The sequence below is a fragment of the Drosophila teissieri genome, chromosome X (assembly GCF_016746235.2).
Source record: "Drosophila teissieri strain GT53w chromosome X, Prin_Dtei_1.1, whole genome shotgun sequence".
Classification (NCBI taxonomy): Eukaryota; Metazoa; Arthropoda; class Insecta; order Diptera; family Drosophilidae; genus Drosophila; species Drosophila teissieri.
The window spans coordinates 14,450,912-14,476,175 of NC_053034.1; the positions used below are offsets into that span (position 1 = coordinate 14,450,912).

Genomic DNA, 25,264 nt, shown 5'->3' on the forward strand with positions numbered 1-25,264 from the left:
AACAAAAAAAGCAAAAACGGAAAAGGAAATGCAAATGCAAATGCGCAAAAAAAAAATACAATAAACAATGGAAAACGTATGAAATTAAACAAGAACAAAACAAAAATTAGCGAAAACACACGAAAAATTTATATATATACATATATATTTCGATATTTAAAACTTCATTCGGAAAGAAAAGCAAAAAACATTAACAATTTTGAGCAAACTCTCGGTGTTTTAAAATTAAGCGCATGCAAAACCACATTACACTAAACAATTAACTAAACCCAGAGTAAACAAAATAATAAGTTAAGCAAACAGACGTAAACCAAAAACAAAAACCTCTTTCACTTTCGTGTCTTTGACTTAAAACCAAAAAAAAACTAAAGCGACAAAATAAGCAGAAAAAAAACCAAAAACAAAAACAAAAAATATTAAGCATATTTTTAAAATGTAATTTAGCACAAAACCAAAACCAGACAAAAACGAAAACGAAAAAAAAACTAAAACAAAAACAAAGCGAGAACGCAAAAAAGAAAACACAATTTTTAAACTACCAACGTATTGATGTGTATTTGATAACAAAATCAAAACTGTAATGAATTGAACAGGACATAAATGGAAATCCAAAACAATTTGAAATGAAACTAATCAAATTAAACAAACCATTTTTTTCACATCTCTCAGATATTTCGAATCTTACGTTTTTCGGTTTCGAATTCAAATCTTGCGTTGAGAACGATTATGATGGAAAACTTTTACAAAACTACGAAATGCAATGCCTGCCAAAGAATTAATGTTTTTAATGCGAAATGCAAAGGGAAACGATAAACAAATATTACTTATATGCAACCAAAAACCAACAACAACAAAAGTTCAATAAAGCCGTTCCAATAAAATGAAACCACGTAAAAACTGAGAACAAAAAAACAAGCAACAAAAATCAAACTTGTTCGGAGATCTTTTGCGTTTCCTTATACAAAGACATTTACGATGACTAGAAACCAAAACAAAAAAAAAACATAAAAATAAAAAATCAAAATGAAAACTACTGAAACACGAACATTTTTTTTTTTGCCACTCAATTAATGAATGCAAAAATTAAATGTGAAAATCAAGAAAAACTATTTGTCGTGTACAAGTAAACTTATTTGTATTCCACTAGTAAAGTGACATGTTTATTGGTTTTATTTTGAAACAAAACAAAACAAAACACCACCATTTTTATGCATTACATTATAAAAAGAAACAACAAGCAAATAAAATACATTAAAAAAAAACAAAATCGTTTTTATCTAAAACAAAGTTGGGAACATAGTGCGAATATAGAATATAATGGTATATAGAATAAAATAAAGCATACAATACAATATAAAAATTACACGATTTCAAATTTGAGCGCGCACTTAGCCAGGGCTGCCAGATGTGTTTAGTTGTGTGAAAGCTCTTGATTGCATTGGAAGTGGAAATACTATAGGTTCGTGTCCTCGCTTACGTAGTGAAACGTCAGCTTAACGCCGGCACAGTTATAAGCTCGCACGCCCGTGGTCTGGTCACACTGCGCACTGCCAACGAATTTTTAGTCGCAAAAAAAATTCGCACCGAACGCAAGCTTTTTTGCCAGCTTTATTTAATTCGCCCCCCGTTGCAATCGCACACGAAATAGCAGTATTATTGTTGTAGCCACCGTTTGTTGTGGTTGTTGTTTGCATTTCTTTTTTGTTTTTACAGTGTTTTAGCATCGAGTGCATTGTGCAGCCAAAAGACAAACAACACTAGACACCTAGCCCATATAGCCACCTATAATAGACACAGAGATTGTGAGTTTTTACACAAAACAAAGTGTGCTCAACTCGAAAGTGACTGGCGTGTTCTTGACTCGAGTTCGAATCGCGAAGTTTCCGAAAGAGGCTCGTTTTCGAATCGCAAGCCGGAGGATCCGCGACTCTGCGAATCCGCAGGACATCGAAATCGAAAGCGAAATCGCCGGGATATGCAGAGCTACGCGGATGCACTGAGTGCCAAGGGCTATCGCAGCTTCGGATTCGATACGGACATGGAGATGGACATGGACATGGGCTGCACCACGATGCGGCGCATCGAGAAGCGCAAAGGCGGTGAGTGCGACACTAAGGGGCGTGGCAGCTGAAGGGGGGGCGTGTGACAGCTGAAGGGGGGGCGTGGCAGCTTGGAGGGGCGCGCGGAGGTGAATGTGCGTGCGGGCACAGCGGCGTGCAAAAAGGGGGTTAAGTTAACTCATCTAAGTTGTAAGTAATTAAATTATAACATTCTTTTAACTGTCTGTTTACCCCACTTTAAGTCTTAGATTTGTATCTAAAATTTCGCTAGCTAAAAGTATCTTCGAACAATGGAGAACTGCGGAAATATCACTTTGCATTTTGCATTTGGTTTCGTGCATATTGCAAACTCATCTGCATATTTATTGCACTTTTGTGCAATTTCATTTGCGGAATTCGACGAACATTTGCTGCATACTGTGGCTATTGCGTAGCTAAACAATGCGATTGGTATTAAAAGCAACCAATTTTCGCCTTTCTGAATTTGCATTCCGATATTTTGCATTACAAACGATTAACGAAAACAGTGGCGTAGCAGTCATGCTTTTGAGGGTTAATTTTGAGGTATAATTTATGAGAACAGTTGGTGTTTTTATTCATATTCTAGTTTCTGTTTTATATCTTGAAATGAAATTGAAATTTAAATATTTTGAAATTTACTATGCATCAGTTTCTGAACTGATTTAACATTTATTTAAGGCAGGTCTTCTGACCCCCGGCCACGCCCCTCTCCCCGTGCGCCCCTGCGTACGTGTGGGTGAAATATGTGCCGCTGTGTGGGTGGGTGTGTCGGATGCATTGACTTTTGCGCCTTCGTTCACTTCGCTTACTGGTCATCGCCGTGAAATATTTCCACTTCCATGTCGAAAGAAGCTCACCTACACATGCACACATACACACACACATACATACAGAGTGCATGCGTGTGTGTGCTGGTTCTGGGTGTGTGTGTGTGATCGTAATGACGTGCAATTATTTTAATCAGTCGGCAAGAAAAAGGCGTGCTGGTAACTGTGCATAAATTATCTGGCTAAAGTACACTACTTATACTGTACTTACAGTTTGTCCATTGATGGCGATGATAATGTTGACGATAATGTCCATGTCCATGTGGATGATGATGGAGGTTCCTTTGCTGTCCTTCAATTATCTCCGCCTTTCTTTTTTCCCTTTGGCACACAGTTGCATGCCATGCTGTATATGTGTGTGTGTTGGTTGGTGGTCCACAGATGACGTCATTCTAGTTTCGATTTTCTGCTTTCCGTTGGGTCAAAATGTTCACAGCCAAGAAAAGTTGGTAATAAATCTTAGTGAATGGCATGAATCACTGGTTTCTCCATAGATACATACAAATCGCATTCATTCCATTTCCTATTTTTCATGCAATTCATCTTCGTTTTATCATCACAAACAAAGTCTTTCAGAAATAAAAGGGTATTCAAGAAAGTCCAACTGAAAGCAGGCAACTTGGACTACCAAGTAAAGTAATTTATTCATATTCAAAGTAAAATCCCATTCAAATGAACGCCTTCGTGTATGCAACACTTTCCCACACAGGACACTTTTTGTGGAACCTTTTATCCTATTTTCTGTAATTTAAAAAAACTTGCTCAACTTTTCTCTAATTTTATCAAATATTCCTCTTACTGTTTCACTAGCAACGTAAATTTATCTCACATTCTCGTGTCTAAAACCATGTTTTTCCTTTGTTTGCATACGTTTGATGTCCCTTTGTTACCCCTTTTTTTATGCAGTGTAAGTGCTGCATTTTTTACAAACTTTCCGCTTGTTCGGCTTGGTTCGGCTCGCATTTAGACGTTTTTGTTGATGCAGCAAACAAACGCAATGGGCAAAACCAACAGCAAATACGAAGCCATTTAGAAAATTGGTTAAACATGAGGCGAGCTCATGCGACGGCAGGCACAGAGGCACATCGGCACAGAGAGGCACATTTATATTTATGGGCCGCACTGTATGTGGCCCAATTAGCCGCTTCTATTTGCACTGACTCATCGCTAGAAGGTTTGCAGCAGCGAAAACGAAGGTGCTCTGTCTGCTCTGATGAGATCCACCCAAAACCCCCAAGGGAAAAAGAGCCCAAGACCCAGAAAGCCAACTCCATTTGAATTGAGCAGTCCAATCCAATGCCTTTAATCTAATCTAGTGCATGGCAGTGGGGGTTTACTGTTTGTCCAGCTAAATTTATGGATGCCTCGAACACCACGTGGCCATTCAGTGGGCATTCTTTCACATTCAAATGGTATTGCAATTAGTTAGGGTATTTATTAACAAATAAAACATATATATTATTAAAGTCCGATAAATGGTCTTAAATAATAAATATCACTAGGCCAAAGTATTCGTAATATTAATGATAATAGTTATAAAATGTACTTAATGAACTTTATTAACGTTTCTTTGCGGAAAAATCCATACCAGCCATAAAATATTATAAGTAAAAGAGCAAATTCTTTTTATTTGTTCCTCTTCTCTACATGTCCACTTCTTGTTTATGTTCATGTTAGTCTCTTATCAGCACCTCAGATATTCCAGCTGCGCTTGCACAGTGAAAAATGATAAGCATTTTGTATATTTAATTCGAACCTCTTGTAACTAATCATATATCAAATTGTAAAGAGCTAATCTGATATTATAAGTGGACTGGGCTTCAATCATTGATATACATTGCATAAACTGATTGTGATGGAAATATGCAGCAAACTTTGTACACATGAGTACGCGGAATTACTCCTCTTATCGGTCTATAAATACACTTGGTGAATAACAACATCCAAATTTGAGTGCGATTCGCATTCAAACACACATGTGTACATACGTACAAACAATGTGCGAGTATGTGAAGCGTTCACAATTCGTGGGAATCGGTACCAGGTCTATTGTCTACTGTCTATTATCTACTATCTGCCCATCTAGTGCTCATATCCCATTCTAATACTTATACCATCATCCACTCAATTGGGGCAGTCATTTGGTCGACATGTGTCCGCCGCTTATGAGAAATGTGTTCTGTTCAATCATCGCGGAAAACTGAGGAAAACCGAATGGCAAAAGACGCGATCCATTCACATAGTGATCCATTTTCTTCATGAGTTATAGTACAATGTACCTTATTGGGCTCTCAAAAGTGTTTTAGCTGCTCGAAAAGCCTTAACATGTAATAAACATATTAATTAATATCTTAAGTTATCTCTAAGTTATCCTTTACCTGGCGCTATAGTGTTGGCCATCACTGTGCCCACGACAGCTGGCTGATGTCCATCGTAGACATAGGTCAGGGTTTTCCAATTAGAAACAAATAATAACAAAAAGCAAAAAAGAAAACAATACCGCCATTTCCCACCCGATTTTCCCCCACCCTTTTGAATACAATCATCGTACACCTGTATATATGTATATTACCTGTACTGTTTAAGCCCCTAAATGATTTATTTGTGGTGCTCTCTTTTCGCTTTTCCTACGCTCAGTTTTCTCTTTCCCGACTGGCTTTTCTCTTACATTTCCGACGGCGGAAATCAAGACTAAATGCAGATAGTCATGCCAAATAAGACTGTTTATATTCATAGCTTATTATAACATATTGTACATACGAGTGGCAGATTTTCCAATCAATCCCGACCAAAAACTGAGTGCAAAAACCAGAGTCAGTTGTCGGCGCGAAGTCGAATCGAGCGGAAAGTCGGAAATATAGTTGCGGCTAAAGTCGTTCTTTGGTTGGATTTTCTTTGGACCGATTTTTCCTGGCATTTCCCGATTTTCCGCATTACGCAAGTCACGGCGGCAGAAAGTTGGCCGGCCATATTTTCATGTGAAAATCAATAGTTGAGTGGATCTTAGTGGGCACTTTGCCCACTGCAAAAGAAGCAAAAAAAAAGAAAGAAATAAATAAAACAAGAAAATCCCGAACGCAGCAATTAATAAGTTCGCAATTCGGTCAATAAACACAAAACAAAGAGCGTTGCCAAAAATATAACGAAATAATATGAAATGAGCTTAGCACAATCGAATAATAAATTGAAACGTACAACAGATAAACAAACTCATACATACATACAATGCCCATCTTTCTGCACATATGAGTATATATATGTAAATATATTTATATATATATAGTATATAGTATATGTGCGACTGTTTGCATATCGCACACTCGGCAAATAAGGCAAATGAACTGACAATGACTTGCAGACCTGGCAGAAAGTGCACAATGCCAGGTTGAACAAACCAATTGGCCTATGAAGCTATCAAAACAACAAGCTAAACAAGAAAAAACCTCTCCGTGGCTTATTAACAGCCCAACGCTAACCAATTCCAACCGATACTCCAATTCCAATTCCAATTCCAATTCCGATTTAGATTCCAATTCCAATTTTGGCTCCCATCTGGGGGCTTTTGATAAGCACTTCTGACACTGACAGGGCGTTAAACGAATCGAGCCGAGCCTCCTAATAGAGGAAAGTTACCAGACCGAAAACGAAAACACTGCGAACAAATGAGCAAATTGAAAACCACGAATTGAAGTGGCGTGTCTAGGAGGCAGCCTTATCGCATATACATATGTAGTTATTACCCATCGAAACATCGTCAGAATGGGTCATCAATTTGGCGGTCTACAAGCATAATGCAGAAATTATGAATCATGGTCGAGTTAATGACCGGATTTGATAATGATTTATGAGCAAATAAGTGTCTCAAGTTGTCAAATTAGGAATTCCATATTCAATTTAGAGCGTGGCAAACTGTTAGTGTAATGGATCTATGCCAAAGATCACTTTTTCTTATATTCCGACCAAAAAGCTCGGTTTTTTGGCCAAAACGTTGGAAATAAAGGGCCTAGCATGGAATGTCATACCTCGTTGAGTTGGTAATTCAATTTCCAATCAAATGGTGTTTATGTTTCCAAATCTTATTTTTGCCATTTTTGCAAATTTTTGATGATGTTACCCCTTACAAAAAATGCAAAAATTGACTAAAACCCATTTTTCTAATTTTCCGAATAAAATAATCATTTATTTGCCAAAACTTTGAAAATAATTGTCAGAATTTGGAATGTTATGCATCGCTGAGCTCGTAATTAAATTTCCAATCGAACTGTGTTGAAAAATTAAGATTCTATCTTTTTGCCATTTTTTGCAAATTTTGATGATGTTACCCCTTACAAAAAATGCGAAAATTTGGCCAAAAATTATTTTAACAGAGTCGATCAAAAAGTGATATGGTTAGTTAGTATTGGTAATTAGCTGCATAAAACTGTTATTCTTGCGTCTTTATGACCATTTTTAGGCAAGTTATGATAAAAATTCCCATCGAATATTTGATTAATTTTTGTCACAAGCCGTTTTATCAAATTTTCCGAATAAAATAATCAGTTTTATGCCCAAAACTTTAAGAATAAGTTAATGCTAAAGATGATGCCTTATTATGATTATACCGACATTTATATTTATATATATGTACATATATATTTATCTATATATACATATGTGCACTGGGATCAGAGGGCTTTGATCTTGAAACCCCCGCTCCCTTTTCGTGGCGCCCCTTCAGCGTGGCTATATGCAGTTTGTTTATCCAAAATATTGTTTATAATTAGCCAGCGTGGTGGGCTTTCCGAGCTTTGCGAGTGCGAGATTGCGAGATTGCGAGTGCTAGAAAGCTCCCTCGCAACTTTACCCGATATATACACTTTGGATCCGCTGGGATCGGGAGAGGTGTGAAACTATATAGAGAGCGAGCGGAGCGCAGAGGAAAACAAAGAAAATAGCGAATGACAGACGGGCGCGTAGAAGCATCTTCTTCCCGCGAATTGCGTCGGACGGAATTCAAACTAAATTAAGTGCAGTGCCGATCGCGGGCGGACTCCTCTACGAGTGTATATCCCAACGATCCGAACCGACAGTTGCCCAAAGACATTGCCCAGAGCAGAATCTCGAGCTGAGCGGCGACACCTGTCACCAGGGGGAATTACATAAAAAACAAATAATACAAACACTCAAAAGCACACATAGAAATCAGTAAGAATCGGAGAGATAAGAAAACCGAATCGCATCATCACACAGGACACATAAGGGTGATCACCTAGGCGTCCAGGATCCCATTGGTCCCATTGGCGAGATGTCGTACCGCGGAATGCTGAGCACCTCGGACGGCTCGCCCGTCGAGCTGCGCGTCCAGGATGTGGACTCCTTCGACGGATCGATGATGTCCCATGCGGCCACCAATGGCAGCAAGGCCGGCGGCAAATCCTCATCCCTCAACGCCTCCACCTCCATGTCCATGCCCCAAAAGCCGAGTTCCCTGCGGGCCACCCCCAGCTGCTGCCCATGTAAGTGAATGCAACGCGACCACACAAGCCACCCAACCACCCACTGACCTCGCACACTGCGAGAAAACACAGCAGCCGAATTGGTAGTTTTGGCAGAAAACGTGCGCACCAATGTCGGTTTATAAAATCCATGATTTTACATGGAATTATTTTATGGAAATCATCTCCTACTCTCTTTTATATGGTACCAAATTTGAGCGGTTTGTTGTATTTATTTTTTTATATGCATATACTTTTTTCTATTTCTTTGTCTGTCTCGCTGTCTCTTTTCGCTGCTGCAAAAAGAAAGCAAATGACATTCACTCTCCCACGCACACTGCGAAGCACTCTCACTCGCAGAAAAACCTGTAGCAATAACTCACACGGTTCGCTACACTTGAAGAAATGCATTGCGCAGGCATACATATATGAGGTTTTAGTAAAAGTGGTTTTCATCAACTTGCAAACGTTACTATGCTTGATTTTCAATTGATTTATCAATCAATATCAGTATGAATGATTGGCTACAAACTGCATACAATTACTAAACTCACAGCTTCTGTGGAAAATGTTTAGTTAATTTAGCACTAAATTGTTGCAGTGTGTCGCTAATCCTCTGTCGCTGCGCTGCCCACATCTCTTGAGTCTCAGTAACCCATTTAAAGTATAGGAAAGTTATTGTACCCTGCCAAGGGGTCGCTCAACATCTGGAAATGTTTTGCCATCATAGCTCAATAAAATGATAGCTCTTCACTTGCTTAGCTAAAGATGCAAACTTTTATATATTTAGGCAATAATTTTAATGAACTAAAGAAATGTGCTTAAAGATAAGAAATGAATTAAATAATTAAATTGTGTCAAGCGAGCTTCGTAGGATTTATGCCCGAGCTTTTTGCAATAATAATTAGCTTTTTAATTAACATAATTACCCGAATTAAATCTGCGTGTTTATTCCTTTGATGATAAGGAATTATTGTTGTTGTTTTGTTTATTATTGTGTATGTTTGTATGAAGTGTATTCCAGCTTCGGATCGTTTTAATCAGTCTTCTCATCTAGTTTGTTGTTTGTTGAATGCGTGTTTTGATTTCGCCAGTATTTTTGCTATATATCCCCCCCCCCCTCCACTTCCACCACTCTCTAGCTGTTTTACACTGCAAAAAAATATGCAAAAATGTATATTTTAAATATATAAAAGAATACAATTAGATATTGTAATCTGAAATCGAATTTGAACCCAAGATCAAATGATCTTTAGTATCAGTTTATTGATCAAGAACTTCACTTGTGAAGCTAAACTTTTAGATCTTTTTTTGTAGTGCACTTTTTGTTTGTAAAACTTTGTTGCTCTCCAATTTGTAATCGCCAATCAATTCCGTTTGGTTGTTTTTCTCGGGAGTATTTTTTTTTAAATTATTTATTATTTATTTGTGGCCCCAAAGATGATGCGCCTCTGCTGCAGTCGCAGTCGCAGTCGCCGCCTCTGCCGACGTCGACGTCGGTAGATCTCGGCCTGGAATTCTGCGATCTTCGACGTTTTGCAATTTCATTCAGGCGACAACTCTCGACCAGGTTACTTCACAACACCACCCTGTCTACTACGAACCTCAGATTTCCCGGGTTTTCTCTGCATTTTCCTCGCACTCTGCCACTGCCATGAACTTCAATCGCATGGACACCGCCCATCGGTTGCGCGTAGATGTTCGACTTTATGGGGGGCCGATGGGAAATCAGCTGAACGACACAAGCACCGCCTTCGCCGCCACGCCCACCGTTTCCTCAGACGATCTCAGTAGGTTCTGCACCATATGGGATCCCATATCTGTTGCCAGCCTTTAAGCCATTCCTTTAGCTTAATTAAATTAATTAAATCCCTATATATGTATATTATCGTTATTTGATTTTTTGTTGGATTTTTCAGGTGATCTTACCGATTCCCCGGTGGATGAGAAGGCCGAAGCTGATGTGGAGGTGACCAACGAGATCTCGGCGCCATATGAAGTGCCCCAATTTCCCATTGAACAGATCGAGAAGAAGCTGCAAATCCAGCGCCATCTCAATGAAAAGTGAGTGTTGAAAACCAATATATGTATATACATATATCTTTAAAGGTGATTTCGAATCGAATGAAATTAAAAGCCCATTTAGCTTTGAGAGATTATACATTTCATTTGTTGGATTGTGAGAAAGAACTGATTATTTTTCTCTTATCAGCAAAACTTTTGTGATTTGCCATTGGAAACGAAAAACATAATACAGTTTAATCAGTTATTAATAGGATTTACAACCTGTCTTACGTGCTCCACTTGCCAGATCATAAAGTGAATATAATACAAACAGTACATTTGCAAAATGTAAGTTTTCAAAAAATACAGAAAGGCTTAAAAAAATATTATTTAAATTAAGATACGGTTTATTTCGGTATTGCGCAGTTTATTTTTATTTTAATTCCATTATTCGGTGCTAGTAATCAGATCCGAACCTAAATCGGTGCTGCTTCGCTTTGGAATTGATTACTTTAGATTTGATTTGATTTGATTACTTTAGATGCAAAGCAGACAGAACACGGCGGGTTCACAGATCTCGTGATTGAGCCCTTGTCAGTCCGTCTATATTAAGGCTAGACTTTTTTCAAGGCTAAAAATCGGATCCATTTCATGAAACAAACAAAGAAATATCAAATCAGACAAACAAATATCAAATCCGACCAAAACAAAAACAAGTCTTATCTGTCCACATTCGCAAGTATGCTTACATCTCAAAATAATTACCAAATCTATTAAATTATATTTTAAAATCCTAACATATTATAAGGACTTGAATACACTTCAGTCTGCTTGCATTTCAATCATGAGCAGTTTCTATAGCCGCCTAATGAGGCAGCCACAAGGTGTAGACGTTGCAACTATCAGTCTGCCAGGTGGGCGGTGGATGTACATGCATTCCCGGGTAATCCAAAGTGGGTTTATGTCTGCGCCAGAGTCCGGATTTTGGTTTTGGTTTTGGTTTTCTTATTTGGCCAGGGAAAGTGTAGACCGATGCAGAACACGTTTTGATTTTGAATGGAACTGCATTAGGCAGCCACGACGCAGGTGACGGACTTTCGCCCATGCCACCTAAAATCGAGCTGGTGCTGGTGATGATGATGATGGTGGTGGTGGTGGTGGTGGTGCTGAGGCTTATGGCGTAATGAACCACCACCATCGCGACGAGGAGAACCACTGCAAGCAGCGGTTGAGTTCTGGCGCGGATGCCGTCACTTTCAGTACGCTCCGATCCAATAAACGGGCAGCTCAACGGCGCGAAACGCGGCCCAAAGTTCGCCGTTTGCCAACTGCCACCTGCCACTGCACTGTGCCACACAACACTACCTGTGCGACCTCCGCTGACATTGAGCCCTCCTAATAGGCAAAACCCACCCATCGAACTGCCATCTAGCCACCCACTGTCCCACTAAAATCCACCATCATTGTTCTTCGTGTCGCACGCCAGGCGTCGCTCAACAGAAAAAAAAAAGAAAAAAAGAGGAGAAGAAACCAAAAAGCGGCGTTGGCCAAAACTTTCCAACTCGCACGGACACTTCAAGTTTTTTTTTTGGGGCATAAAGCTAGAATCCCGACAAGTTTGGCACGCCAGTTAAGAAAGTGACGGGTTTTATATATATATATATCTAAAGATGTTGCTGTGGCATTATCCGCCCATCTAGTGATATGGAAACTTAGTCTTGGTTTTGAAGTTCCGGAGAGTTGTTGTTTAAAGTTTACAAGCAGCAATACTTTCTAGACTGTTTTTACAGAACTTTTCAATCAAAGCGCTCAGTTAATTTTCCAAAATATCACTTTTTTTAGATGTTGTACAAGTTGTAGAACCACAGAGTAAAACTGGTTTGTTTTAGGGATCTTTAGAGCTTAATGAATTTATGTACAGCAAATAGTTCTTCCATTGCTGGAAATTATTAGCCAAACAAAAGACAATCGAAGCATAGATATTTAGTTTAGATACTTTACCAAGACACGCAACTTGTGGCTACTTTGGATTCGCTTTTTTTGGGGGGTTGCAAGAGCTATCTTGAATAGCGTGCTGGATTGCAAATTAGCGACAATCGGTAGCTTTGCATTGCCATAAATCAACTGGTCAATCGATCATTACCCTATCTCCATCGCCACATCGCCATCAAAGTGAAGAGACCCGAGGCGAGGCGACCTGGTGCTCCATTGGTCGGTGGTCACTAGTCCAGGCAGGATGTCCTTCGCGGATGACAGCTATAGCTTTGGTCGCTGCTACGAATATCAGCCCGACGATTGCAAATGGTCAGCCTAGCAGGAGATCCTTATAACATTGCATACAAGTAGTAACAAAGTCCTTAACAGATTGTTGTAAGATCTAAAGAAATCCTTACCCAGCTCTATGTACTGAGGCTACAATTTCCACAATTTTGTTAACCGGAAGGTCAATGATTATTTCATCGCATTTGATTGTGTTATCTCTTTATATCTTTATAATTATCCTATTTGTGTCTATTTTTGTAGGCAGGCTACAGGACCTAGACCCGTGGCCGCAGCCGCCGTGCTGGCCACGCACAGGGAATCATCCAGCAGCACCGAGGGCCGCGAGTCCGCCGTTGACATGGAGAGAAACGATGCGGACATCAACTTTCAGCGGGTCTCCATTTCGGGGGAGGACACCAGTGGCGTTCCCCTCGAGGATCTGGAGCGGGCCTCAACTCTGCTGATCGAGGCACTGCGTCTGCGCAGCCACTACATGGCCATGTCGGACCAATCGTTTCCCTCGACCACGGCGCGTTTCCTCAAGACGGTGAAGCTCAAGGATCGCATCAACAACCTGCCCGTCAAGGAGGTATCGGGTGAGTTCTTGTATTCCATCAAATCAAAATTTCAAAAGTGTATTTAATTCGAATAAAATCGACCCAGCCCATCGCAAATGTGTAAATATGTATGAAAATGCAATAATACGAGTATACAATTGTCCCTGAGTGTTGTGATGCACCCAATTTTATAAATATTATTTCTATATGGCAATTAATTCACTTGCGAGTGAGTAATAATGTATAATACAAGTTGGTATTAGCGTGTGTTTTGTGTAAACTGTACGCGCCGGCGTTGCCACCTCATTTAATCGCAGAGGCTAGCTCGTGTGTCCGTCTCTTTCTCGCCTCCGCCTTAGCAGCCTTAGCCGCCTCGCTCGAGTCTCGTTCCGTTTCGTTTTCACGTACTCCTATTTTATTTAGAGCCTTAAACGAGCTACTGTTTTCCAGTTGCCGATCTATGTTACATTGTATATTGTATATGTTTGAGCCTTTTTAGACCCTTTTTTATTTCCATTTGATTTTTTATCGACTATTTATTTCTCTTCTCGTATTTTTCATTATTTCTTATAGACATCATTCGCAAAATGAGTGTAACGAACATACAAGGTAATTCGTGTGCACACCTGATTTTCCTCCCCTCCCGCTTCCCACATTCGATTTGAATACACCAAGAACCACTCCTCCTCCCAACTTTTTGCCTGAACTTTGATTTTCGTTGAGCACAGCTCTATCTTGTTTTGTGTAACTCTTGGTCCCCTTTACGCTCCTAACCTCAAAGTAGAGATGCAAACGCTGCTTTCAACGCAGTCAGTGTGGCCAGCTATCGCTTATTCAGTGTGACTGTAATTTAAAAAAAATATCCTAATTCTATAAGAATAATTGAATGTTACTTGTTTCCCAGCTCGCATAATAATTTATAAGATTAATTGCTTGATCCAATTTGAACAATCGTTTATAAGGAACAAAGTTGGCCACTCTAACCTGCAGTTGTCTCTCTCTTGCTGCAATAAACACCATGTTGGTCACACTAATCTCCAGCTATTTCGGCCGCTTCACAAAACTGCTTGGTAGAAACACGTTGCAGAATCCAACGTTCTGTCAACCACTCGCATGGCTGTTATCATTGAGCGTTCATTTTTGAATTCCCACAGTGTTTTTGCATATGTTACTTGTATTTGTTTGCTTTTAGTTTGTTTCCCTGTTCGTGTGTTCTATATTTTTGCTAACCACAAAAGAACAACAAAAACACGCCCTAAGCTAAAATCGTACACGCTACAGAAGCTTAAACTCTCGCCGCTCGTCACTCACTTTTTGGTCCTTTGAAAGGGAAAAGCCTTGTACAAAAGGAAAAACTCAGCTACTACACCTTGAAAGCTTTTGCAGAACAAGTTTTGGGAGCACTTTAAATTGATAGGTATTATTTTAACAAAAGAAAGTGTAATTAAAAAAACTTAAAAGCAAATATTAAGCTATACTAGTTAAGAAGATGTTGGAGGTCCACTCTATAGCACGTTATAGACACCGATACTTACTGACAATAACACTCGCACAAACACCTGAGTGTAGAGTGTAGTTTTTGCCACTAACTGTACCAATTACCATTGCTGTTGCGAACGCCTCCACAACTAAACCAATTTATATTTTTCAATTTGAATTCAACACATTCAACACACTCGTCTTAAATCGCTTCGAAACGATTAAGAACCTGCAGACGTCCATTTGAGACACTCGCATTTGAAGATAACCAACCCGTGGAACGTGGAGTTTCCCAAAGATGAAAACTTTAGGATCAAGCCCCTCAACGGAGTGTTTCACATTTACGAGAATGATGTGAGTATCTATACATGAGCTATACATGCACGAATCCTTACAAAATCATGATATTACAGGACGAGAGCAGTGAGATCAAATACGAATATCCAGATATGAGTCAATTCGTGAACGACATGCAGGTCATGTGCAATATGATTGCCGATGGGCCATTGTAAGTATTTACATCAAGCGATTAAATTGATGAAGTTATTCAAATAATCTCAAACGGTCGACTCCAATAGGAAATCCTTCTGCTATCGTCGTCTCTGCTATCTGTCGTCCAAGTATCAGATGCACGTGCTCCTCAACGAGCTGCGGGAGCTGGCTGCCCAGAAGGCGGTGCCGCATCGCGATTTCTACAACACCCGCAAGGTGGACACCCACATCCATGCCGCGTCCTGCATGAACCAGAAGCATCTGCTGCGCTTCATCAAGAAGACGCTGAAGAACAACGCCAACGAGGTGGTCACCGTCACCAACGGCCAGCAGATGACCCTGGCCCAGGTGTTCCAGTCGATGAACCTGACCACCTACGATCTGACCGTCGACATGCTGGACGTCCATGCCGATCGCAACACGTTCCATCGCTTCGACAAGTTCAACTCCAAGTACAATCCCATTGGGGAGTCGCGGCTCAGGGAGGTGTTCCTCAAGACGGACAACTATCTGAATGGCAAATACTTTGCGCAGATCATAAAGGTGCTTATTAATTTACAACTCAGTAGAGTCATAAACTAATACTTGCCTTTTGTTCTCTCGATTTCCTCGCCAGGAAGTGGCCTTCGATCTGGAGGAGTCCAAGTACCAGAATGCCGAGCTGCGTCTCTCCATCTATGGCAAATCGCCGGATGAGTGGTACAAGCTGGCCAAGTGGGCCATCGACAATGATGTGTACAGCTCGAACATTCGCTGGCTGATCCAGATACCCCGTCTCTTCGACATCTTCAAGTCGAACAAGATGATGAAGTCATTCCAGGAGATCCTGAACAATATATTCCTGCCGCTCTTCGAGGCGACAGCCAGACCCAGCAAGCATCCCGAGTTGCATCGCTTTCTGCAGTACGTGATCGGGTTCGATTCGGTGGACGATGAGTCCAAGCCGGAGAATCCGCTCTTCGACAACGATGTGCCCCGACCGGAGGAGTGGACATACGAGGAGAATCCGCCGTATGCCTACTATATCTACTATATGTACGCCAACATGACGGTGCTGAACAAGTTTAGACAGTGAGTAGAAGTAAATTAATATAAATATTTATGATTCTTTATTATCCCATTGTTATCCGTTGCCACTTCAGATCGCGCAACATGAACACCTTTGTGCTGCGACCCCATTGCGGCGAGGCTGGACCCGTGCAGCATCTGGTTTGCGGCTTCCTCATGGCCGAGAACATCTCCCACGGCCTCCTGCTCCGCAAGGTGCCGGTGCTGCAGTATCTGTATTATCTAACCCAGATCGGTATTGCCATGTCGCCGCTGTCGAACAACTCGCTGTTCCTCAACTACCATCGCAATCCGTTGCCGGAGTATTTGGCCCGTGGCCTCATCATTTCCCTCTCCACGGATGATCCCTTGCAATTCCACTTCACCAAGGTGGGTCACCTTCTATATGTTTTCATTTTTAGCATTTCATTTGAACACCTCTGCTCTTTTACAGGAACCCCTCATGGAGGAGTACAGCATTGCGGCCCAGGTGTGGAAGCTCAGCTCATGCGACATGTGCGAGCTGGCCAGGAACAGTGTGATGATGAGTGGATTCCCACATGCCGTGAGTTCGAAGCATGCTGTCGTTTCGACCAGGACAACTGATTTCAATTTCCATTTTCCATTTCACCAACAGATCAAACAGCAGTGGCTGGGACCCATCTACTACGAGGACGGGATCATGGGCAACGACATTACGCGCACTAATGTGCCAGAGATCCGGGTGGCCTATCGCTATGAGACCCTGCTGGACGAGCTGTCCAACATCTTCAAGGTGAACCAGACCTGCTCCGTCCCAGACCTAAACGCCTCATAGTCTGGCAGCGGGTCCGTGTGGCACATCTGCTCCATCGCGTTGTTGTGGCTTCCTATGCTAACTTAATGCAAATTACGCAGATATATACGCTAGTTATATACATAATTTAAATGTTTCTGTACTAACCAAATTGTAAACGCGGCAGACCAAAACCTTTAAATATACAAAACTTGTACACGCAACTTTTTCGTTTCGTAATAACTTTTTCGTATTTGCAAATAATCGAAAGGTAAGTAATACATGCGGTATAAGAATATGTATCGAGCAATGGGATCTTTAAAAAGTAAAAATAGTGGATCGATCGATGGATAAAATCTTAAAAATAGTAATATTTAAAATTAAATTTTTTAAAATACCCAAGTTTTTTAAAATCTTACTTTAAATGGGTTGAAATCAGTGTAAGCTAAAAAATATACCTTCAAACACTTAAAGAAACGTAAGGGTCATATAAAAAAATAAATCTATATTTTTAAACAATAACGCTGCGAAACTTCATAAAAATTTGAAAATATTTGATATTTTAGGGTGACCCTTTTGAGCTGCGTTCACTCCCACTGAGCTGCGGTATATTTTGTGGTATATTTGATTGCTTGCCGGATGGTATATTATAAACCTAACCCGCGGCGGTCACACTTCACTGTACGAATTTTTTGATTTTCCAATGCAGGCGCACAAAGAAAATGCAGAAAAGCTGATAGAGTAAAGGAAAAGTCAACTGACTGATTGCCAACTAGCCGCGCACAGTTAGCTGTGGTCTTTTCCGACCGGGAAAAGCGAGCAAATCGTTGATTTCGGGGCGGCGTCCCCCCCGCAGAGCGAGATAGCAAGTGTGGCGAGGGAGTAGGAGAGACGGAAGAAGAAGACGAGAAGGAGGAGCAGGATCTGGATGATAAATATATATTAGAAAATATAACAAAAGACAGAATGACCACCCAGCGGACGCAGACGCAGGCGAGGAATCCGGGCAATTCCGATTCCGACTACGAGACACTGATGCAGCGGCTTCACATCGGTGGTGGTGGTGGTGTTGGTGTTGGTGTAGGAGGAGGGGGCGGCAATGGTGGCCCTGGAGACGGGGGCGTGGCCATGCGAAGCTACCAGCGCTCACCGGGCGCCATCGAGAACTACCTGCAGGAAAGTCATCAGCAGCAGCAGCAGCAGCAACAGCAGATGCAGCAAATGCAGCACCTCCATCACAATCAGGACTATAAGCTGTACGAGCGGGGCAACATCATTGCCGCCTCCAAATACGCCACGCCCCGTCCGGTGGAGCAGATACAGCACACGCACAATGGAAGCGCACACATCTATGCACCAACCGCACAGATTCTGGGCCAGCGTATTGCACCACAGAAGCATTCGCCGGTATACGAGAACCTGGAGTTCTACGGCCAATTCGATTCCAACCACAAGCGGGCACAGCCCCAAAGTCCCGGAAGCAGGCAGAGCGCCATATTGAATGGCTATCTGCTGATGCAGCCCATTCGGGCTGGGCGCTTTGCGCACACGCCGGTGCCAGAGAATCAGGGAGCTGCATCGATGGGAACGGCCAGAGGAGCAGGAGGACCACCACCACCACCACCGGGACGTTCGGCGGCCCTGGGGCCAACTGGCGATCTGGAGGAGCATGCTGCGCCCATTTACGAGAACATCATTCCACACTCCGGGCAGCGGGCACAGCCACAGGCCTCGCCGGCCACCGCCACCATGTATCAGGAGATGCAGCCCACGTCCAACTCCTCGGGCGGCTCGTCCACTGCCGGTCTGGATCTCAATGCGCTGCTGGCCTCGCCCATGCACCAGCGCAGCATAAGCAGCAATACGGCCAGTTCCAGCTCTTTGGGATCGCCCACCCAACGATATAGGAATCTATCGCTACCCAGCCACCTAAGTCCCGTGCCCACGGCGCAGTCGGTGGCCAAACTGCAGCAGCACACGCCCATTAAGTCGCCCGGTGGCGCCATCAATGTCTCGGTTAATCCCAACTATATAGAGGACATCAATAGCTCCGACTACGTTTGCATGACGGCGAATCTGCACAGGAATACGGCAGCGGGACTGGCAACCGGCAGGGCGGCTGCAACTGGAGCCACTGCTCAGCGAACTGTCCAGGAACCACCAATAATAACGTCATCACTGGCCATGGGAATGGCGACGGCAGCTCCACCAGCCACATCCATTGCACCGGTATCAGCGGCGCCATCAGCACCAACGGCAGCGGCACCACCACCACCGACATCCACCGCTTCCTTGAGGGCGACGCCCATTGCGATGACGGCTCCTCTGGCGGTGGCCACATCACCCACTCCCTCGCAGGGCAGCACAGGTAAGCGGATCTGTCCCAAAAATAAGCAATTACTTTTGAGTGATGGAATCATCCAGGTGGGGTACATGCTATATACCAATATCATAGCCCTAAAGCTAAATTGGATGCAATTTGTCCAATAAAATGATACTTTTATAAGCTTAAACTATAATATAAAGCTTTCATAGACATGTATTTCTCCTGGCTTGGTATAAAATGCCATAAATATCTGGGTATCTTTGTGTGCTTTCACCTACATGGATACATTCCATCACTGCCCGACCATCCATTCGAAATTGTATTAATCAAACTAATGAATCCAAATGTTTCCCCCCACCAAAAATGCTTGCACGCAGCCGTTAACGCTGCCTTGAAACCCAGGAGAGGTATGATGGGATGGGTTGAGCTTGGTTTCTCCAAGGGGTTGGGTTCCGTTCGTGTCATCACTCATCGCTCAATCATAAACCGGTTGGCGGGGCGACAAACTTTGGTCAAACGGTTGCCGCTAACCGGTTTATTTTCAAGTCCTTTACCTGAACCGATTCAAGGAAAACCGAAACCGATTCGAATGCAATATTCTTCATTTCGCCATGACTGAAATTGTGATCTTTTATGTTTGGTTAATTGGAACTATAATTTAAATCACGATTCTTGTATATTTATTTTTCATTGAAGAATTTAGCTTACTTCGCGAATTCTTTAGCAGACAAGTAGCCATTCTTTTTTGATTTAGTTAATTTCTCATTTCTTGATTTATTTATTTGAATTATGTTCGATCATGACTAATAATCATGGGATTATTCGTGCCTAGTTTGCACCAACAATGCGCCCGCATATTTGATTTTATGTTTGATTTTTCCACGCTGACTAAGCTCTACTTGGCCAGCCAAATCGATAGCATGACCTAATATCTGCTCTGTACGCCATCAGGTCTCACCAAGAATCTGCTGCCGTATAGCGTCACCCCGCCGCGTCCGGCTGGCCCGACGGAGGCGCAGCGCAAGATCGAGGAGCTCACCCGCCAGCTGGAGGAGGAGATCGAGCAGAGCGAGGAGCACGGCGAATACTTTGGTACGTATGAGCAACGCTTAAGTGCTATTTCTGACTCATAACAATCGGTTTCAATTACCCAGGCATTTGTCACACATGCGGTGAGAAGGTGAAGGGTGCAGGGCAGGCTTGCCAGGCGATGGGCAATCTGTATCACACCAACTGCTTCATCTGCTGCTCCTGCGGACGGGCGCTGCGAGGCAAGGCGTTCTACAATGTGCACGGGCGGGTCTATTGCGAGGAGGATTACATGGTGAGCAGATAGTTATAGCTTAGTCAGGACTGCAAAATATTGATTTTCACATGCAAATTGCTTTTGATTTTGAAAAAACACTTTCGTAACTGTGCTGCTTTGATGAGTAATTATTTAATTAATATATTTATGATTTATGAATCGTTATTTTTGGTTACTGACACAATTACCTTTTCATTTGCTTTCTTATGATTTCAATGCCATTAATTAATAATAATAAGAATTCCCTCTTGCAGTACTCGGGCTTCCAGCAGACGGCGGAAAAGTGCGCCATCTGCGGCCACCTGATCATGGAAATGGTTCGTACTGCAGCCCATTCCTTTGCCATCCCACTCTAAATGGGGCGTTCTCTCTCCCTCTTGCAGATCTTGCAGGCCATGGGCAAGTCGTATCATCCGGGGTGCTTCCGGTGCTGTGTGTGCAATGAGTGCTTAGATGGGGTGCCCTTCACCGTGGACGTGGACCACAAGATCTACTGCGTCAACGATTACCACCGAATGTTTGCGCCCAAGTGCGCCAGCTGCGGCAAAGGTGGGTCCCCTACCTTCATTCCTAGAATACCTCAAATTTTAAGTCCGCAAATCGCGCACCCGCAGGCATCACACCCGTCGAAGGCACCGACGAAACTGTGCGCGTCGTCTCAATGGACAAGGACTTCCACGTGGACTGCTACATCTGCGAGGAGTGCGGCATGCAGCTGACCGATGAGCCGGACAAACGCTGTTACCCGCTGGACGGGCGTCTGCTCTGCCGCGGCTGCCACCTGCAGCGTCTGGCGCTGCAGTCCTCGCCGCACGCCCGTCACCAGGAGCCCGTCTGCGCCTCGTACCAGTATATGGGATGAGCGGCGTGCCCCGACCGACCTCCTACCTTCGACTGAGTGGCGCACAAAACCAGAACAAACTATCGCAATCAACTTATTCCAATTAACAATATTATCTTAAATAGACAGAAGTGAAAACAAATGCATTTATACAAAACGGTTGCCAAGTTAGTGGCTTTTTTTTTTTCATTTTTATGGCAGTGTACTTGGATCTCCAAACGGATCTGTTCGAAACTATATAATGGATTCCTGAAATCTCCGACAGTTGGCAGCAATGGTTGGCAAATACTATTTTGATAATGATATAATGTGTTTTTCATATGTATGTATGCCCTATGGTGTTCCTGAGACCTCTTGAGGTTTCAAAGCAATAGCAACGGTGTCTCAAATTATGCAATAAAATACTTAATACTTCTGATCTGCTTTTGTCTTTTGTGGATATTTTAATGGTTTAATGGGTTGCTGTGGTATGCATTCCGGCTACCTTATCTACTAAATGCACCTCATACATATTCTCAGAAATGTTCCAATCAAGTTATTTAAAAAATCATCAATTTAATTATAACCGAACTCAAAAAAACGCACTTAAACGATCACTATGATATTAATCTGGCTAGTGTTAGTGCATAAGGATCTCCAGCTGGACGAGCCGCTGGTTGGTGGTCGATGGCATTCGGTAGGGAACGCTGGCGGCCATGTTGGTCAATGCCTTGGCCCTGCCCCGCAAATGTCTGATGGCGGGCTCCTTGTTTTCGCTCTTGGTTTCATCGCCGAAAACTGAACCTGTTCCGCTCGCACCCTTTAGCTTCACATACTCCTGGTACACAATGTCCATGGCCGCCAGCAGGATATCGGGCAACACCTTGATGATCTCGGGACCCATACGCTTTAGGTTCGTCACACACTCGTCCACTTCCACGGAGCTGGCAGGTATTAGCCTATTGTTGGCCAGGATTTCCAATGCCAAACGCAATCCGCCCGCGTGATAGAGGTCAAAGAACTCCATGACCTGTGTCAGCACCGTATACGTGACAATCACATGAACCTCTACGTCCGTTTTGCGCTCGGCCAGCGCTGCATCCAGTCGCTGGATGACAACGCTCAACCGCTCCCTCATGCTTCCTTTTTGCGGTGGTTGGTGAACCACCTGCGCCAGTAAGGAGCAGAGCAAACGCAGTGCCTTGCCCAGTTGGCCAGCAATGAAGTAGAGCTTGATGGCCGACTCGTAGTTGCTGCGTTTGGACAACTCATCGCCCACCATTCCGGCCAGGGAGTACTTATCGCATTCCAGCGTATGGAATTCCGCAAAGATGCCGCTAAATAAGAGGGATAAACCATAAGCTTTTTGCCAGAAGAATATTGCAATGTTTTAAGAGTATAGAACGTAACTTACCCTGTATAGCGGAGGGACTTATCTACATCCTCGACCCCGAAAACCAGCTCTAGCATGGGGTCGCTGCAGTTCTCAACGAGCAGATCGCAGACGCAGGTGAGCATCGCGTTAGTGCCATCCTCGGATTTGAAGTGGCGCAACAGGTAATAGTACTGCAGTGCCTGCTTGGTGTCCGTCTGCTCAAAGCACTTGGCGTACATGACGATCAGCCGCACAAGATTGAGTCGCTTCATGGGCGCTGGGTCTTCGGGTTCGGAGCTCAGTAGCGGTTGTTGCACCGAACGGGGTGCTCCCAGCATGGATATCTCATTGAGAGCAATGGCCATGTGAACCGCATGCGATCGATTTTTCTCGGTGCGAGCGAGGAATTCAATGGCGGCCTCAAATTGGCCGGTGAGCGCAAGCACCTGGAAGTATAGCGGTGCCTTTTCGCGGGCATTGAAGTAGTTCTCGCCGTACTTTTCCAAAATGAGCGATTGCAGGCCGCTGTAGGTTAGCTGCTCGATGTTGTAGTCGCGTTGATCCTGGCTGCGCAGAATGGACAGTTGCATCCACAGGAAGTCGTCGATGCTGCGCATCAGCTCTACGTGAGTGAAGTGCGGATCACAGGCCAACAAGATGACGTATACCTAATGGAAAAGGGGGAACATATCATTAGAATGAATACAAGTAATAAGTAATATTAAGGACGAGCACTCACCGCCTTTTTGTAGGGATCCGTGCAGTCGTGCAGTTTGTTGTTGAACTCCAACTTTAACTGACCCTCGAGCTTGGCCATCGAGGTGCCCACCTCGCCGTTCTTTCGCAGCGTCATCAGCTTTTGTAGGTCGGGGCAGGTTCCCGATTCCTTGAGGTACATTGCAGCCGCTTCCATATCGCCACTCCTCATGCTATAGTAAACCAGTGGCCACAATGGACGGCCATTGTTCACGTCGTGCAGACCGTAGAGGGATTGCGGCCGCTGGAAAGTAACGCCGACATAGGAGCGCACCAGGTTATACACGTTTGGAATTCCGCCACGCCGGGCCAGAACTAAGTTCGTCTCGATAAACTTTTTCATATACGTCTTATATCTGCGCTCCAAGTACGTGCGAGCCTGATGAACGAAATGCGGTGCTGTCTGACGATTCTTGATTGGATCAATGCTGCGCGAGAGTGGCGTCACCGCGGACATAAACTCCAATACGTTCCACATCTCGGCTACGTTCTCATCATCGAAGGACTCCTGCGCCAGTTGGGCAAAGGTCGACACCAAGTTAGGGCGCTGTATGCCCTGGATGTGCGACTCGTTGTAGATGGTGATCTGTTCAGCGTACAGCTGCTGATGGACATTCAGTCGGGAGAACGGAGTGGGTTCATCGGCCATGGCCGTGGGCACCATCTGACGCTGCACGTCGGGGAAGTCCTGTTGGTTTGGTCCGACCAAAGCGTTCAGCAGCGATTCCTTCTCCTCACCCCACTCCGAGTAGACGCAACGCCACTTCTGTCGCTCCACAGACTCAAATATCTGCAAAAAGATTGGTAAGAGACATAGAAAGTTGAAGATTTCGGTGTCTGGTGCATATCGTTTGGCGTACTCACACTGCGATTCGTTTCGTCGATAACTGACAGTATGGCGTTCTCCCGCTCGTTCTTCAGATAGCCCTGCACATCGGTGTCCGTCACGGGATCAAGTGGCTCGAAGGATTGGCGGGCGCTGAGCGTCTCCAGCTTCTGGGTAAGCTTGGGCAGGTCCACGCCCTTGGAGCCAAGCAGAATGTGGCTGCATTCGGAAGACCGGTTAACATATAGTAACTATTTGTGGCGCATGGCATATAGCGAACTACTCACGCTTGCAGATCGTTGGTGCCCGTTTGGGTGACACGCGAGTGGAACTCCTGGGTGGCTTGCAGCACCTGGGACATGGTCCGTTCCACGCCCGGCACCTCCGTGTCCATCTTGGTCTCGTTCGTCAGGCGCTGGGCCTGCTGCAGCAGCTCCACCAGATCCATGTTGGGATGTTGGGTAGGAAAAGCCGGTGCTAACAAAAAAAAAACGCAAGACAGCGCACACCAAGCTGCTAGTGTTGCCACCTGGTCGCAATCCGGAATATTTTGGCGCCACACATATTTTACAATGGATGGTATTTTTATTTCACCATTAAATTTTACATCTTGTATAAAAATAAATAACTATAATAATGTCTACGAGTGGTACAATGTTATGTTAGGAATATTTATTCATTAAATTGAAAATAATATGGATAGCGTACTTTAAACTATTTCTTAATATTTAAAAGCTCATTTGAAGCGAAAAAAAATCATTTAATTGTTAATAATTAATGGTATAATGGTATTATAGAAAATAAGTATTGTTGTGTGATGTGAACAAAAAAACGGTTAGTAAAAGCGAGTACTTAAA

General features: G+C 43.3%; 3 protein-coding genes across 13 annotated transcripts; 2 read left to right on the top strand and 1 right to left on the bottom strand.

Annotated features, from left to right (window-relative positions):
- Positions 1–1,562: 1,562 nt before the first annotated feature.
- On the top strand, positions 1,563–17,222 carry LOC122623347 (AMP deaminase 2). 10 transcript variants are annotated; one of them, XM_043802447.1, is made up of 11 exons: positions 1,563–2,099; positions 10,302–10,446; positions 12,910–13,244; positions 13,779–13,814; positions 14,911–15,038; positions 15,098–15,192; positions 15,263–15,719; positions 15,793–16,247; positions 16,319–16,613; positions 16,678–16,788; positions 16,861–17,222. In XM_043802447.1, the coding sequence occupies exons 1-11, from the start codon at positions 1,976–1,978 to the stop codon at positions 17,038–17,040; spliced, it is 2,361 nt and encodes a 786-aa protein (XP_043658382.1). In that variant the 5' UTR covers positions 1,563–1,975; the 3' UTR covers positions 17,041–17,222. The 10 variants fall into 10 exon arrangements, with proteins under 10 accessions (XP_043658382.1, XP_043658385.1, XP_043658375.1 ...); XM_043802440.1 differs by lacking the exon at positions 1,563–2,099 and adding an exon at positions 7,929–8,403; XM_043802441.1 differs by lacking the exon at positions 1,563–2,099 and adding an exon at positions 7,930–8,403 and having other exon boundaries at positions 14,920–15,038.
- Positions 17,223–17,663: 441 nt separating this feature from the next.
- Positions 17,664–21,628, top strand: LOC122623818 (LIM domain-containing protein jub). 2 transcript variants are annotated; one of them, XM_043803161.1, is made up of 6 exons: positions 17,664–19,366; positions 20,276–20,416; positions 20,479–20,648; positions 20,870–20,947; positions 21,014–21,179; positions 21,245–21,628. In XM_043803161.1, exons 1-6 carry the CDS (start codon positions 17,965–17,967, stop codon positions 21,490–21,492), a joined length of 2,205 nt encoding a protein of 734 aa, XP_043659096.1. In that variant the 5' UTR covers positions 17,664–17,964; the 3' UTR covers positions 21,493–21,628. The 2 variants fall into 2 exon arrangements, with proteins under 2 accessions (XP_043659096.1, XP_043659097.1); XM_043803162.1 differs by having other exon boundaries at positions 20,885–20,947.
- Positions 21,629–22,006: 378 nt separating this feature from the next.
- LOC122623817 (nuclear pore complex protein Nup93-1) lies at positions 22,007–24,934 on the bottom strand. Its single transcript, XM_043803160.1, has 5 exons — positions 24,695–24,934; positions 24,446–24,626; positions 23,565–24,371; positions 22,865–23,493; positions 22,007–22,787 (listed from the first exon to the last, which is right to left on the bottom strand). The coding sequence occupies exons 1-5, from the start codon at positions 24,853–24,855 to the stop codon at positions 22,091–22,093; spliced, it is 2,475 nt and encodes an 824-aa protein (XP_043659095.1). The 5' UTR covers positions 24,856–24,934; the 3' UTR covers positions 22,007–22,090.
- Between the last annotated feature and the right edge of the window lie 330 nt (positions 24,935–25,264).